The following is a 14,760-nucleotide window of genomic DNA, read 5'->3' on the forward strand; positions in this document are numbered from 1 at the left end:
TCACCTTGATTGGCTCAACTTTTTTCTATTAGAAAATGGCTGCCTGAGTGAAGTCCTAATTAAATACATAGAGGTTTTTCAGAACGACCTAGACACTGTCAAATGAGCCAAGGTCTCCTTGTATGTTGACCAGGCAACAATTGCACGGTTCTGCAAGGCCTGCCCAGAGCCATTTACTTTAAAGGTAAAAGTAATGGTAAAAATCTGAAGGTTGCAGAGCAAGGAATCATCAAACCAGTCCAGTTTGTAGATTAGGCAGTGCTGGTCATATGGATTGTGAAGCTCAATGGGTGGGTTCGCCTTCATAGTGATGTAAACAAATTGTGAAGTGTGTTTTGCAGCTGGATAAATACCCAATGCCTCACATTGAGGATTTTCACTCAAAGCTGGCGGGGGCAGGCAGGCTGTCATTCAGAAGCTGGACATGCATACTTGCAGTTGGATGAAGATTCCCAGAAGTATTCTACAATAAATACCCATGAGGATTTGTGCCAATATGAGGGTGCCTTTGGAGTATTGTAAGCCTGTGCAATTTTTCAACAGATGGTGGAGAACTTTTTACAAGATCTACCCCAGGTCGCCATTTATCTGGATGATATGCTAATAACAGATAAGACCAATAAAGAGCACTTAAGAAACTTGGATAAGGACCTTAGACATTTCTCTCCATTTCTCCTCCAAAGGGAAAATGTAATCCAGGCACCCAAGTGATTTACTTGGGCTACAGAATAGTCGAGATCAGTTTACACCCATTGGAAGATAGTGAGGGTGATCAAAGGTGCCCTGGGTCACAAGCTCCAGAGCTTTGATCTTTCCTTGAGCTGATGAACTATTATGGAAAGTTCATACATAACCTGGCCCCCTTCCTGGCACCTTTGCATTAACTCTTAAGGGTCAGAGTTGGAAATGGTCACGTAGCCAAGTGATAGTTTTCAAGGAAATGAAGAAACAGCTACCATCCTCGAAGGTGTCGTTACATTATGATCCCATGTGCAGTCCGGTATTGACATACGATGCCTCCCCCTACAGCATCAGGTTAATATTAGCTCATAGCTGGCCCAATGGAGTGGAACACCCAATAGCAAATGTATGCTGAACTTTGGCTAATGTAGAGTGTAAATACACCCAGGTACAGAAGGTTTAGTAGTCATATTTGGATTCTGGAATATCTTTTATGGATGTAAGTTCTTAACCTCTGTAAGGTCCAATTAGCGGACCGTGCATTGCCGCCCTCAGCTCAGACAGAGTTCAGAGATGAGCTCTAATACTAAATGTGTATCCAAGTTGGAGGCTAAGTCACAAATACAGATACAGAATTCTACTGCATGTCCAGCCACTTGTAGATATCCACAATGACTAAGATCATTAAGCCCACGAAAGGACCTGCACAGTTGGTTGGTAACTGAGTCCAGAATTGAACCACCTCCTGCTGGTGCCAGTGGTACTACCACTGGAAGAATCTGTAATGGTTTTGAATTTTCTGGACACACTTTCAGTCACAGCTGACAATATCAGACTTTGGATGCAGAAAGATCCTGTCCTGGCAAAACTGAAACAGCTAGTGGTGATGAGGGATATCAAAGGGCTGTTATAAACCAGAATTGAAACCTTTTTGGACTTAGACCAGATCACAGAAGAGGATGGCATGTTATGGGGAGCAAGAATGAATATAGAATATCTTTTATTGTTACATGTATTCCAGTACAGGGGTAGAGTGAAAAGTTTTTACAATGGCTGCCTTTAATGGTGACATTTTAGGTGCAAGTACCTAGGTACAAATCTTAGATACAAAAGAGGGATAAAAGGAAATGTAATAGCATTACTCAGTGTCTTTTAATAAAAAGTTAGAAATTACATAGTTATAACATACTTAAAGGATTGACATTACAGTCTGGTAAAGAATTTCAATTAGCAGCAGTTCAGCACATGGCCTGACTGCCTGTGCCAGTCCAACATTGTCCCACTGCACTGACACTCTGCTGCGCCAAGGTAAGTTGTGCTGCTCTGGGACTTGCTTCCCCCCCCCCCACGCTGTTGTTCCGAGCTGACCTCCACCATAGTTGTCCAAAAGTTTCTAAAATGACGACATTGGCAAGAGGTTAAGCCAGGATTAGATGCTGACATAGTTGCATTACCAGAGTGCCAACAAGGCCAAAAATTACTGTCAGCAGCTCCCCCACTTCTTAGGATAGGCACATGGAGGATAGTGGGCTAGTGTAGGTTAGGTGGGCTTGGATCGGCGCAATATCGAGGGCCAAAGGGCCTGTACTGCGCTGTATTTTTCTATGTTCTATGTTCTGTGCAAATAACTGGATAAATCCTGGATTCAGTTATGCATGTCCTTTTGTGGGCTTAATGATCTTGGTCATTGTTGGTATCCACAAGTGGCTGGACATGCAGTAGAGTTCTTTTGCCAAACAAGGGTGATGAAGATAGAAAGGTAGCTCTCATCTTTTGCAATATACAGACTTCTGATAGTATTGTTCAGAGTGGGGTGTCTTTATGCGAAGGTGGGGGAGGGGGGGGGGGGTTCTGTCCTTGTTACTGTTGGAGGGGTGGGGTCAGCCACCTCCAAACGGACCCCATCATCAGGGATATATTTCCCTCCACCCTTTTCCACCTTCCACAAAGACCATTCTCTCTGTGACTACCTGGTCAGGTCCACGCCCCCCCAACAACCCACCCTCCCTTCCTGGCACCTTCCCCTGCTACTGCAGGAATTGCAAAATCTGTGTCCACACCACCTCCCTCACCTCCGTCCAAGGTCCCAAAGGAGTCTTCCACAAAGTTTTACCTGCATATCCACCAATATTATTTATTGTATCCGTTGCTCGGGATGCAACCCCTTCTACGTTGGGGAGACTGGCACTTTAGGGAACATCTCTGAGATACCCGCACCAATCAACCACACCGCCCTGTGGCCCAACATTTCAACTCCCCTCTCCCACTCTGCCAAGGACATGGAGGTCCTGGGCCACCTTCACTGCCGCTCCCTCACCACCCGACGCCTGGAGGAAGAACGTCTTATCTTCCGCCTCAGAATACTTCAACCCCCAGGGCATCAATGTGGACTTCACCAGTTTCCTCATTTCCCCCCCACCTCACCATGGTTCCAAACTTCCAGCTCCGCACTGTCCCCATTACTTGTCCTACCTGCCTATCTCACTCCACCCTACTCTCTGACCTATCCCCTTCATCCTCAACCCCATTCACCTATTGTACTCTATGCTACTTTCTCCCCACCCCCACCCTCCTCTCATTTATCTCTCCACCCTGCAGGCACTCTGCCTGTATTCCTGATGAAGGGCTTTTGCCTGGAAGATCGATTTTCCTGCTCCTCGGATGCTGCCTGAACTGCTGTGCTTTTCCAGCACCACTCATCTGGTATTGGTCAGATAATGGGCCATCATTTACCATCAGATTTTGAGTAATTTCTGAAGTTGAATGGTGTTCGACATGTAAGGATAGCTCCCTATCATCCATTATCCAATAGTCTGACAGAAAGCACTAGCCAAACACTTGAAGACAGGCAAGTGAGAGAGAGAGTTTGCTTCAGGGGATGAAGTTTGGTATAGGAACCACGATAATGGCCCTGCATGGGTAAGAGGCATGATCAGGTCCAGTGACATATAAAGTTTGGGTAGGTGTGCCAGTCCTGAATGTGGACTAAATGAAAGCTGAAGATGGTGCATGTGTAAAGCATGCTTGGCCCCTTGACAGCCTAGCAGAAAGTGAGGACTGCAGATGCTGGAGACCAGAGTTGAAAAATGCCAGGCAGCATCAGAGGAGCAGGAGAATCGATGTTTCAGGCATAAGCCCTTCTTCAAGATGCTGCCTGACCAGCTGACCTCCAGCATCTGCGGTCCTCACCTTTCTCCTTGATGGGCCGAATGTCCTGCTTCTCTGATTCTATGATTACCTGCATGTAGTTTTGTGACTCATACACAAAGGCACCCAGATACCTCTGCTCTGAAGTTTCTCTCCATTTAGATAATTTGCTTTTTGTTCCAGTTAAAATGGATAATGTCATATTTATCTTGGGCAATTTGGAATTACTTGGTCTGCCAAAATATTGGAGGAGAAAGTGAGGACTGCAGATGCTGGAAATCAGAGCTGAAAATGTGTTGCTGGAAAAGCGCAGCAGGTCAGGCAGCATCCAAGGAGCAGGAGAATCGACGTTTCGGGATACTGCCTGACCTTCTGCGTTTTCCAGCAACACATTTTCGTGGCATGTGTAGAGGCAAAAGCTTTTTCGTTTAGAAGGTCATCATGTGTTGGTACAGTCTTTGTAGACTAAAGGCCCTGGTTCTGTGCTGTACTTTTTTTCGTTCTTTGCTTTTGACTAGCGTCGACTCAATCACCTCACTACTCTAATCTCATTTTCTAGCACTTGGCCTATGACTTGATATGCCTCGGCAGCATAAGTGTGTATCTGAATATATCTTAAATGTTTGCGCGTTTCTGCCTCTTCCACCATGGAGTCAGTGTGTATTGTCCTAGTTTCTGTTATATGTCAGAAAATATGATGTTCAATGTGCTTTTGACAGCAGTTTGTTTTTGTCTGAAAGTAGACTGGCTGAACAACTTGAATAAATTCAAACCAACTACAAATTGTAAATAAAATCCTGATCCAGTTGTTTCTGTTGGGTTGAAGGTTTAACTTTGACCAGCTCAATTGATGATTGAGTTGGTTTAGCTTCGTTGGTTAGAATGTGGTACAGAATAACACCAATAACTTGGGTTCAATCCCCATTGCAGTTGTCATCTCCTAGCATTGTCCCATGTTTGTGGAAGTGTGAGCCCTTCAATCTATATCACTACTTATACAGTCATAGAGATCTACTGCATGGAAACAGACCCTTCAGTCTAGTCCAACCCAACCAGATAACCCAGCCCAATCTAGTCCCACCTGCCAGCACCCGGCCCATATCCCTCCAAACCCTTCCTATTCATATACCCATTCAAATGTCTTTTAAATGTTGCAATTGTACTAGCCTCCAACACTTCCTCTTGCAGCTCATTCCATATATGTACCACCCTCTGCATGAAAACGTTGCCCTTTTATGTCTCTTCTATACCTTATCCCTCTCAGCCTAAACCTATGCCCTCTAGTCCTGGGAAACGACTTTGTCTATTTATTCTATCCATACCCCTCATGATTTTGTAAACCTCTTTAAGGTCACCCCCCAGCCTCCGACGCTCCAAGGAAAACAACCCCAGCCTATTCAACATCTTCCTATAGCTCAAATCTGCCAACCCTGGCAACACCCTTGTAAATCTTTTCACAACATTCTTCCTATAGGCGGGAGACCAGAATTGCACGCAGTATTCCAAAAGTAGCTGAACTAATGTCCTGTACAGCCGCAAGATAACCTCCCAACTCCTGTTCTCCATACTCTGACCAATAAAGGAAAGAATATCAAGCACCTTCTTCACTATCCTATCTACCTGCACTCCCAAGGTCTCTTTGTTCAGCAACACTCCCTAGGACCTTACCATTAAGTGTATAAGTCCTGCTAAGATTTGCTTTCTCAAAATGCAGCACCTCGCATTTATCTGAATTATACTCCATCTGTCACTCCTCAGGCTATGGCCCATCTGGTCAAGATCCTGTTGTAATCTGAGGTAACCTCCTTTGCTGTCCACTACACCTCCAATTTTGATGTCATTTGCAAACTTACTATCTATACTTATGTAAATTATTTGGATGTGAGCATAAATGACGAAACGAAGTGGACCCAGCACCGATCCTTGTAGCACTCCATAAGTCACAGGCCTCCAGTCTGAAAAACAACCCTCCATCACCATGCTCTATCTTCTACCTTTGACCCAGTTCTGTATCCAAGTGGCTAGTTCTCTCTGTATTCTGTGAGATCTAACCTTGCTAACCAGTCTCCCATGGGGAACCTTGTTGAACACCTTACTGAAGTCTATATAGATCACATCTACTGCTCTGCCCTCATCCCTGTCTAACAGATGTTTATTGATCCCTTGTGGGATATCCCTATGGCTAATTACATAGCAACGTCTGACTAATGTTAGCATGAAATGCTATGTTTACTCAACAGTTTAAGTTTAAAATCTACAAAAATTTTATTTTGAATAAATATAGTTTCTCAAATCAGAGTTTGGGAGAAGATTTGTAGCTCGGGTGCTCGTTGTTGTGGTTCTGTTTGCCGAGTTGGGAATTTGTGTTGCAAACGTTTCGTCCCCTGTCTAGGTGACATCCTCAGTGCTTGGGAGCCTCCTGTGAAGCGCTTCTGTGATGTTTCCTCTGGCATTTGTAGTGGTTTGTATCTGCCGCTTCCGGTTGTCAGTTCGAGCTGTCCGCTGCAGTGGCCGGTATTTTGGGTCTAGGTCGATGTGTTTGTTGATAGAATCTGTGGATGAGTGCCATGCTTCTAGGAATTCCCTGGCTGTTCTGTTTGGCTTGCCCTATAATAGTAGTGTTGTCCCAGTCGAATTCATGTTGCTTGTCATCTGCATGTGTGGCTACTAAGGATAGCTGGTCGTGTCGTGTCGTGCCCAACTATTATAGGGCAAGCCAATCAGAACAGCCAGGGAATTCCTAGAAGCATGGCACTCATCCACAGATTCTATCAACAAACACATCGACCTAGACCCAAAATACCGGCCACTGCAGCGGACAGCTCGAACTGACAACCGGAAGCGGCAGAGACAAGCCACAATAAATGCCAGAGGAAACATCACAGAAGCGCTTCACAGTGGTTAGCACTGCTGCCTCACAGAGCCAGAGACCTGGGTTCATTTCCCGCCTCAGGCGACTGACTGTGTGGAGTTTGCACATTCTCCCCGTGTCTGCGTGAGTTTCCTCCCACAGTCACAAAGATGTGCAGGTCAGGTGAATTGGCCATGCTAAATTGTCGGTAGTGTTAGGTGTTGGGGTGTGGGTCGGTGTGGATTTGTTGGGCCGACGGGCCTGTTTCCACATTGTAAGTAGTCTAAGAACATAGTTTCTCAAAATGGAGAAGCCCTTGAGTAATAATATACTGAATGTTTGTTTGTGTATAAAGAAGATTACTGGCAGTTGCTTAGCTGTGTGGATTTAACGTGAAAATCAGTTTTTAAGAATGGAGACACCTTTTTGTATAAGTAATCAGAAAAAGTGCAATTCTTGTCAGAATATCGAATGTACAAATGTAACTCTTTGTATATTCGGTTTAGTTTTTGTCTACTCTGATAATGTGACACACCCTTTTTCCTGTTACTGTTCTTTTAGTTTGCAAATGCACCATCTAAATAGGTTTACATTTTCATACTTTGGATAGAAACAGCATAGAATTTGAAATTAACTGCACTGCACTGGTATAAATTTGGCTCAAGTTTGTTACTGATGCTTTCAACATCTTGTTTGCAGGTTTTTTGAACTAACTATATTTTATTCTTAATTACTATTCTTTCTTCTACCAGGGATCTCAGAAAGAGCTGTTAAACTTGACACAGCAGGATTACATAAACAGGATTGAAGAATTAAATCAGTCACTAAAAGACGCATGGGCTACAGATCAAAAAGTGAAAGCACTGAAAATAGTTATACAGGTCAGCTTTAAACAACATGAAAACGGGCATTTATCAAATATTTTTTAATATGTTCCTCCAGTTCGAGTTATTGGGAGCTTCTGCCAAGAGTGTTACTATTGAAACGGCAAAGTCCATTCAGTTCTTGACTACTTTGTTTTTGCAACATGTATTGCTGAGGCTGTATAAGGCTGTGGCCAGACTATGTTTATAATGTGAATGTTAAGATTTTTGAGTCCCATATTGTGGGATGAATGTGCTAGTTTTGGAGAAAGTCCTGAGGATATTTACAAGAATGATACTGCGGAGTGAGGGGCTTGTCATTTGAGGACTCTTGACCCTACTTGATGACGTTTTGGAGGATATGAGGATCTCATTCAAAATTACAGATAGCTGAGATGCTTGGATAGCGTGGATGTGGAGATGATGTTTCCACTAGTAGGCGAAACTAGAATGAGAGCACAATCTCAGGATGAAGAGAATACCATTAGGATTGTGATGACGACTTTCTTCAGTTTGAGGGATGTGCATCCATGGAAATCATGGCCTTCACAGCCTTCTGTGACAAAATTGTTGAATATACTTAGGATCTACATAATTCCTTGATTAGTATGGGGATCAAGGGTTATGGGGAGAAGACAGGAGAACATAGTTGAGAAAAATATCAGCCATGATCGAATGGCATAGCAGATATGATGGATTGAATGTACTAATTCTGCTCTATCTCTTAGGACTAATGACAGAAACTAAGATTAGAATGATCATATCTGCTTTTCTTGTCTGTAACACAGTAAAGCAAATTATATGAATGTTCAAAAGCATTCCTACTGTTTGTTCATCACATGCAAAAAGACATAAGATGCAAACTGAGAGATGCAAACAGCGTAAATTTAAGGAACAGATCAGAATCTCGCATAGCAATTCTTTTTTTCTAAATAGCGTAGTTCCAACCCAACATATAATTGAACTGAATGCTTTTGGTCTCTAATGATGTACCACAGAAAAGATGGCCTTTTGGCCCATTCTGCCTGTGGAGAGATTTATAATTAATCCCAGTCCCCTGCTCTCTTCCTTTATTCCTAACTTTTCTTCTTTTGGTTTGCTTCATGTATTTATCTGGCTTGCTTTTAACATTACTGTTGAATCTACTTCCACCATCCCCTTTTTGTCCATTCCAGCTCAAAATATCTCATTGTCTAAAAATAAAATGTTAATTTTTTTTGCAGTCACTTAAATCCAAGTCATCTAATTTCCAGTCCTTCTGTTAGTGGAGACAGGGGAAAAAACTATATCTTTTCAGCACTTTTTATCAAATCTCCTCCTGTTCTTCTTCTCTAGTTGTGTGTGGTGCTAAGAAGAACAGCAGATCAGGCAGGATCCAAGATGCAGGTGCTTGTTGCATCCTGCCTGATTTTGTGCTTTTCCAGCACCACACTCTCGATTCTGATCTCTAACATCTGCAGTCCTCATTTTCTCCTCTTGATCTTCTGTACTTTTTAAGAAAAAATGTAGTGAATTGTTCTCGCTTTTTGGTATCATTCTAGCAAATCTTAGTACCTTTAAACTTAATGATATTAAGATCACTTCTCCAAATGCTCTGCTCCACTTACCCAACCTCACTCAACTTTATCTGGCAGGACTTGCTTCCTTGTTGGTCTACATTCAAATTGTGTCGAACAATAATTTTTCGCTATATATCACTTGAGGATTCTTCCCACTCCTTTAGCGATTCCTAAAAGATCACCACTAATGCCTGCACAATCTGCTCAGCTGTCTCCTTCAAAACTCTGGTATCGTCCATCCAGTCCAGGTGATTGATACACTTCAGATCTTTCAGCTTCCCCAGCACTTTCTCCTTCATGATGGCCACTAAATTCACCTCTGCCCCCCGACTCCCCTGAAGTTTTGTTGTACTGCTGTCTTCAGTCATGAAGATTGATGCAAAGTATTCAGTTACTTCACCATTTCTTTGTTCCCTATTTCATTCTTGCCCAGCTTAATTTCCAGCAGTCTGACGTCCACTCGTGCTTCTTTGTTAGGTTTTTATATGTCTGAAAAAGCTCTTGCAATCTTCTTTTGTGTAACTAGCTCGCTTACCCTCACATTTCATCTCTCCATTTATTGTTTTTTTTAGTTGTTTTTCACTGGTTTTTAAAGACTTCCCAATAACCACCTTCATACTGTATCCTTTTGCTTTTATGCTGTGCCTGACTTGCCTTGTCAGCGTGATAGCTTCATTCTCCCCTCAGTATGTTATTTCTGAGAGGCATAACAAGAATTCATCCCAAGTTAGCCCCAGAAATTCTTACATTGCTGCTCCACTGTCTTCCCTGTCAATCAACTCTGGCCAGGTCCTCACTCACCTCTTTCATTAACTTGACTCCATTGTAATACTGTAACATCTGATTCCAGCTTCTTTCCCTCAAACTGCAGGGTAAATTCTTTCATATCCAGGTCACTGCCCCCTAAGGTTCCTTCACCATAAGCTCCCTAATCAAGTCTGCCTCGTTCTACATCACCAAATATATATTAATAATTTTCTCCATGTCAAATGCTGGTTATTCCAGGAATGTTCTTCCCAGTGTGGTTGAAGTGCAGTCTTTTCATCTTGAAAAGCTCACTTGTGCCCCAGGATGTGCTCCAATATCTTGCAAATATTGTTTTGGATGAGAGATTAAATAGAGGTTCTGTCTGTCCTCTCGGGATGTAAATGATCTCCAGGACATTGTTTTGGTGCAAAGCGTAGAATTAACTCGCTGCCCTGGCCAATACCGTATATACTCGTGTAAGAGTAGATATTATGCAAAAGCTGACCCCTTTGTTTTTGGCCAGAAAATCTTATTTTCCATACATCTTGTGTAAAGGTCGACCCTGCGATATCGCATTATAAAGCTCTTAGAAAGGAACACATGACTGCAGGAATGGTGCAGATTTTAGATCTTGGATAATTGGGGTTCTTTCTGGGGAAGGTGGGACCTCTGCAAGCAGGAAGGGCTTCACCTGAACCAGAGGGGTACCAATACCTTTGGGGGGAATTTGCTAATACTCTTCGGGTGAGGAGGAGGCGGTGGGGATTAGACTAATGGAACGGGGATGGGACTCTGAATTGCAGTTCCAGTGTACAGGTGGTTGAGGGTAGTGAGGTCAGGGATAGATTTACAAGGTCGTGAGAGGGCACCGGCAGTCAGGATGTTGGTTTGAAATGTGTGTACTTCAACGCAGGAATAAAGTGGGTGAACTTGCAGCATGGATTGGTACCTGAGATTTTGATGATGTGGCCATTTCAGAGAGGAGGGACAGGAATGGTTGTTGCAGGTTCTGGGGTTTAGATGTTTCAGCAAGAACAGGGATGATGGGAAAAGGGTTGGGGTGGGGTGGTTGACATTGTTAATCAAGGGTAGTATTACAGCAGCTGAGGTAACATTTGAGGAGTCATCCGCTGAGGTAATTTGGGCTGAGGTTAGAAAGAGGAAAGGAGGGGTCATCCTGTTGGAAGTTTTCTATAGGCCTCCGAATAGTTCCAGGGATGTAGAGGAAAGGACAGCAAAAATGATTCTCGATAGGAGCGAGAGTAACAGGTAGTTGGAATGGGGGACTTCAACTTTCCAATATTGACTGGGAATACTAGAATTCAAGTAGTTTAGATGAGTCAGTTTTTGTTCAATGTGTGCAGGAGGGTTGTCTGACACAGTATGTAGGTAAAAGCAATGACTGCAGATGCTGGAAACCAGATTCTGGATTAGTGGCGCTGGAAAAACACAGCAGTTTAGGCAGCATTCGAGGAGCAGTAAAATCGACGTTTCGGGCAAAAGCCAGGAATACCACAGTATGTAGACAGGCCAACAAGGAGCGATGCCATATTGGATTTGCTACTGGGGAATGAATCTGGCCAGGTGTTTAGATTTGGAGGTAGGTGAGCACTTTGCTAGTGACCATAATTTGGTTATGTTTACAATAGCAATGGGCAGGGATAGGTATGTACTGCAGGGAAAGAGGTGTAACTGGGGAAAGGCAATTATGTTGCAATTAGGCAAGATTTAGGATGCATTGGATGGGGAAGGAAACTACAAGGGATGCTTGCACTTGAAATGTGGAGCTTATTTAAGGAACAACTATTGCAGGTGCTTAAAAAGTACATACCTATCAGGCAGGGAGGTAGTTGTCAAGAGAGAAGCCATGGTTGATCGAAGAAGTTGAAACTCTTGTCAAGAGGAAGAAGAATGCTTATGTGAGGATGAGACGTGAAGGCTCAGTTATGGAGGAGGCTTGAGGGTTATAAGTTAGCCAGAAAAGATCTAAAGAGAGGGCTAAGAAGAGCCAGAAGGGGACATGAGAAGTTGGTGGTTGGGATCAAGGAAAACCCTATGGTCTTCTATAGGCATATCAGGAATAAGAGTGGAGTGACGAGAGTAAGATCCGGGTCAATCAAAGGTAGTCGTGGGAAGCTGTGTGTGGAATCTAAGGACATAGAGGAAGTGTTTAATACTTTTTGTCAGTGCTCACATTGGAAAAGGGCAATGTTAGTGAGAATCGGGAGATACAGGCTCCAAGATTGGATGGGGTTGAGGTTGACAAAAGAGGAGGTTTTAGTAATTTTGGAAGATTGGAAAATACATAAGGCCCCTGGGCCGGTTGGGATTTATCCTTATATTCTCTGGGAAGCCAGGGAGGAGATTGCAGAGCCTTTGGCTTTGATCTTTATGTCATCGTTGTCGACAGGAGTCGTGCTAGAAGACTGGAGGATAATAAGTGTTGTTCCCTTGTTTAAAAAGGTGAGTTAAGTCAACTCTGGTAATTATAGGCCACGTGAGCCTTAGTTCAGTTGTGGGTAAGGTGTTGGAAAGGGTTATAAGAGATAGGATTTATAAACATCTGGAAAGAAGTAAGTTGATTAGGGATTGTCAACACTGTTTTGTGGAAGGAAGGTCATGCTTCACTAACTTTATTGAGTTCTTTGCAGAGAAGGTGACAAAACAGGTGGATGAAGGTAAAGCAGTTGATGTGGTGTACATGGACTTCAGTAAAACATTTGATAAGGTTACACACAGTTGGCTATTGCACAAAATACGGAGTTTCTGGATTGAAGGTGATTCAGTGGTTTGGATCAGAAATTGGCTAGCTGAAAGAAGACAGAGGGTGGTGGTTGATGGGAAATGTTCATCCTGGAGCTCAGTTACCAGCGCTGTGCAGCACTGTTCTGTTTTGGGACCACTGCTGTTTGTCATTTTTATAAATGATATGGACATTGAAGGAGGGGTTAGTACATTTGCGGATGACACTAAGATAGGCAGAGTTGTGGATAGTGCAGAAGGATGTTGTGGGTTACAGAGGGACTTAAGATGCAGAGCTGGGCTGAGAAATGGCACATGGAGTTTAATGCAGATAAGTGTGAGGTAGTTCATTTTGGAAGAAGCAATGGGGTAATGGTAAAATTCTTGGCAGTGTAGATGAACAGAGAGATCTGTGTCCTGGTGTAGAAATCCCTGAAAGTTGCCACCCAGGTGGATAGGGTTGTTAAGAAGACAGATGTGATGTTTTAATGTTTATTGGTGGGGGAATTGAGTTTCGGAGCCATGAGATCATGCTTCAGCTATACAAGACACTGGTAAGGCTGCACCTGGAGTATTGTGTACAATTCTGGTCACCGCATTATAGGAAGGATGTGGAAGTTTTGGAAAGGGTTCAGATGAGATGTATTAGGATATCTCACCCTCTCCTCCTTGACCTATCACCTTCATCCCCTCCCCCACTCACCCATTGTACTCTATGCTACTTTCTCCCCACCCCCATCCTCCTCTAGCTTATCTCTCCATGCTTCAGGCTCACTGCCTTTATTCCTGATGAAGGGCTTTTGCCCGAAACGCCGATTTCGAAGCTCCTTGGATGCTGCCTGAACTGCTGTGCTCTTCCAGCACCACTAATCCAGTATTTGGTTTTCAGCATCTGCAGTTATTGTTTTTACCTTGTATTAGGATGTTGCCAGGTATGGAAGGAATGTCTTACGAGAAAAAGCTGAGGAAACTGAGGCTGTTTTCGTTGGAGCAAAGAAGGTTGATAGGTGACTAAATCGAGACGTATAAGATAATTGGAGTATTAGATTGGGTGGACAGTGAGAGCTTTTTTCCTTGAATGGTGAAGGCGAACACGAGGGACAGAGATTTAGGACAGATATGAAGGGTAGCTTCTTCACTCATAATAGTAGGGGCATGGAATGACCTGCCTGCAACAGTAGAAGCCTCACTGATGTTAAGGGCATTTAAATGGGCATTGGATGTGCAGATGGATAATAATCGAATGGTGTAAGTTAGCTGAGCATCGGGTTATTTTCTCAGGTTGGTGCAATATCAAGGGTTGAAGGGCCTGTAACATTCTATGTTCTATGCACGTAAGCATTAACGCACTTAAACAAAATCACTCTACTCGTTGCTCTTTGTTTACTATATTGCGTCTCTATTCGTTCATTCATACCTGTATTTAGCGCACTTGGTTTACTACAGCACGTTTTGATTCATTCATTCATTCTGACCGGTACTAAGTCTATCAGTACTTATCACACTTTATTCATCCAAAAGTTAATGTCATTAAAAAGTTAATCATTTTAATTGTGCCATTATATCTGATTGAAAAGTAGATATATTAGCTACATATATCTTTAATTCTTTGACAAATTTGTTAATGTTGCTGAGATTTATTACATATGGGAGTAAGTGGGATGGAAACAAATGAATTTGGCTGGAAAGTTCAAGACACTTGCACATTCAGAATTTAATAAATGTTGCATTTGGGCAATGATAGTGTGATTTTGCAGGATTTCAGTGAATCTTTGACATGTCAAGTTTTCATACTAGTACATATAAAAAATTTACTACCAGTAATTCATCCTTGTTTCTCTTGCTTTTGTCTGGTAATTACCTTCACTGTAATTCATTGTTTTTGTTTCTTTTACCCAAGACTAGTTGAGTGATCAAATCGACCTCAGCTAATACAATCTCTCGAACTGCAGCATGAATTTCAGCCTCTCAAAAATAGTCCCCATGTAATAGTTGACCCTATAAATTGAACCTTTAAAAAAGTATAAAAGTTTTGACATGTATATGAGTATATACGGTAATTATCCCCCAACAACATCATAAAAACATTACCTGGGTGTTATTGTTTTTGGGAGCTTGCAATCCACAATTTGGCTGCCTCATTTCCTACATTACAACAGTAGCGACGTTT

General features: G+C 42.8%; 1 protein-coding gene across 1 annotated transcript in view; it reads left to right on the forward strand.

Moving 5' to 3' along the window:
* vps35l (VPS35 endosomal protein sorting factor like) overlaps positions 1–14,760 on the forward strand; it is a 149,181-nt gene that overhangs the window by 27,312 nt on the left and 107,109 nt on the right. The window contains exon 7 of the mRNA XM_072560213.1: positions 7,432–7,560. Within this exon, the coding sequence (XP_072416314.1) occupies positions 7,432–7,560 (129 nt within the window). The remainder of the gene's footprint in view (positions 1–7,431; positions 7,561–14,760) is intronic.

The sequence above is a fragment of the Chiloscyllium punctatum genome, chromosome 40 (assembly GCF_047496795.1).
Source record: "Chiloscyllium punctatum isolate Juve2018m chromosome 40, sChiPun1.3, whole genome shotgun sequence".
NCBI lineage: Eukaryota > Metazoa > Chordata > Chondrichthyes > Orectolobiformes > Hemiscylliidae > Chiloscyllium > Chiloscyllium punctatum.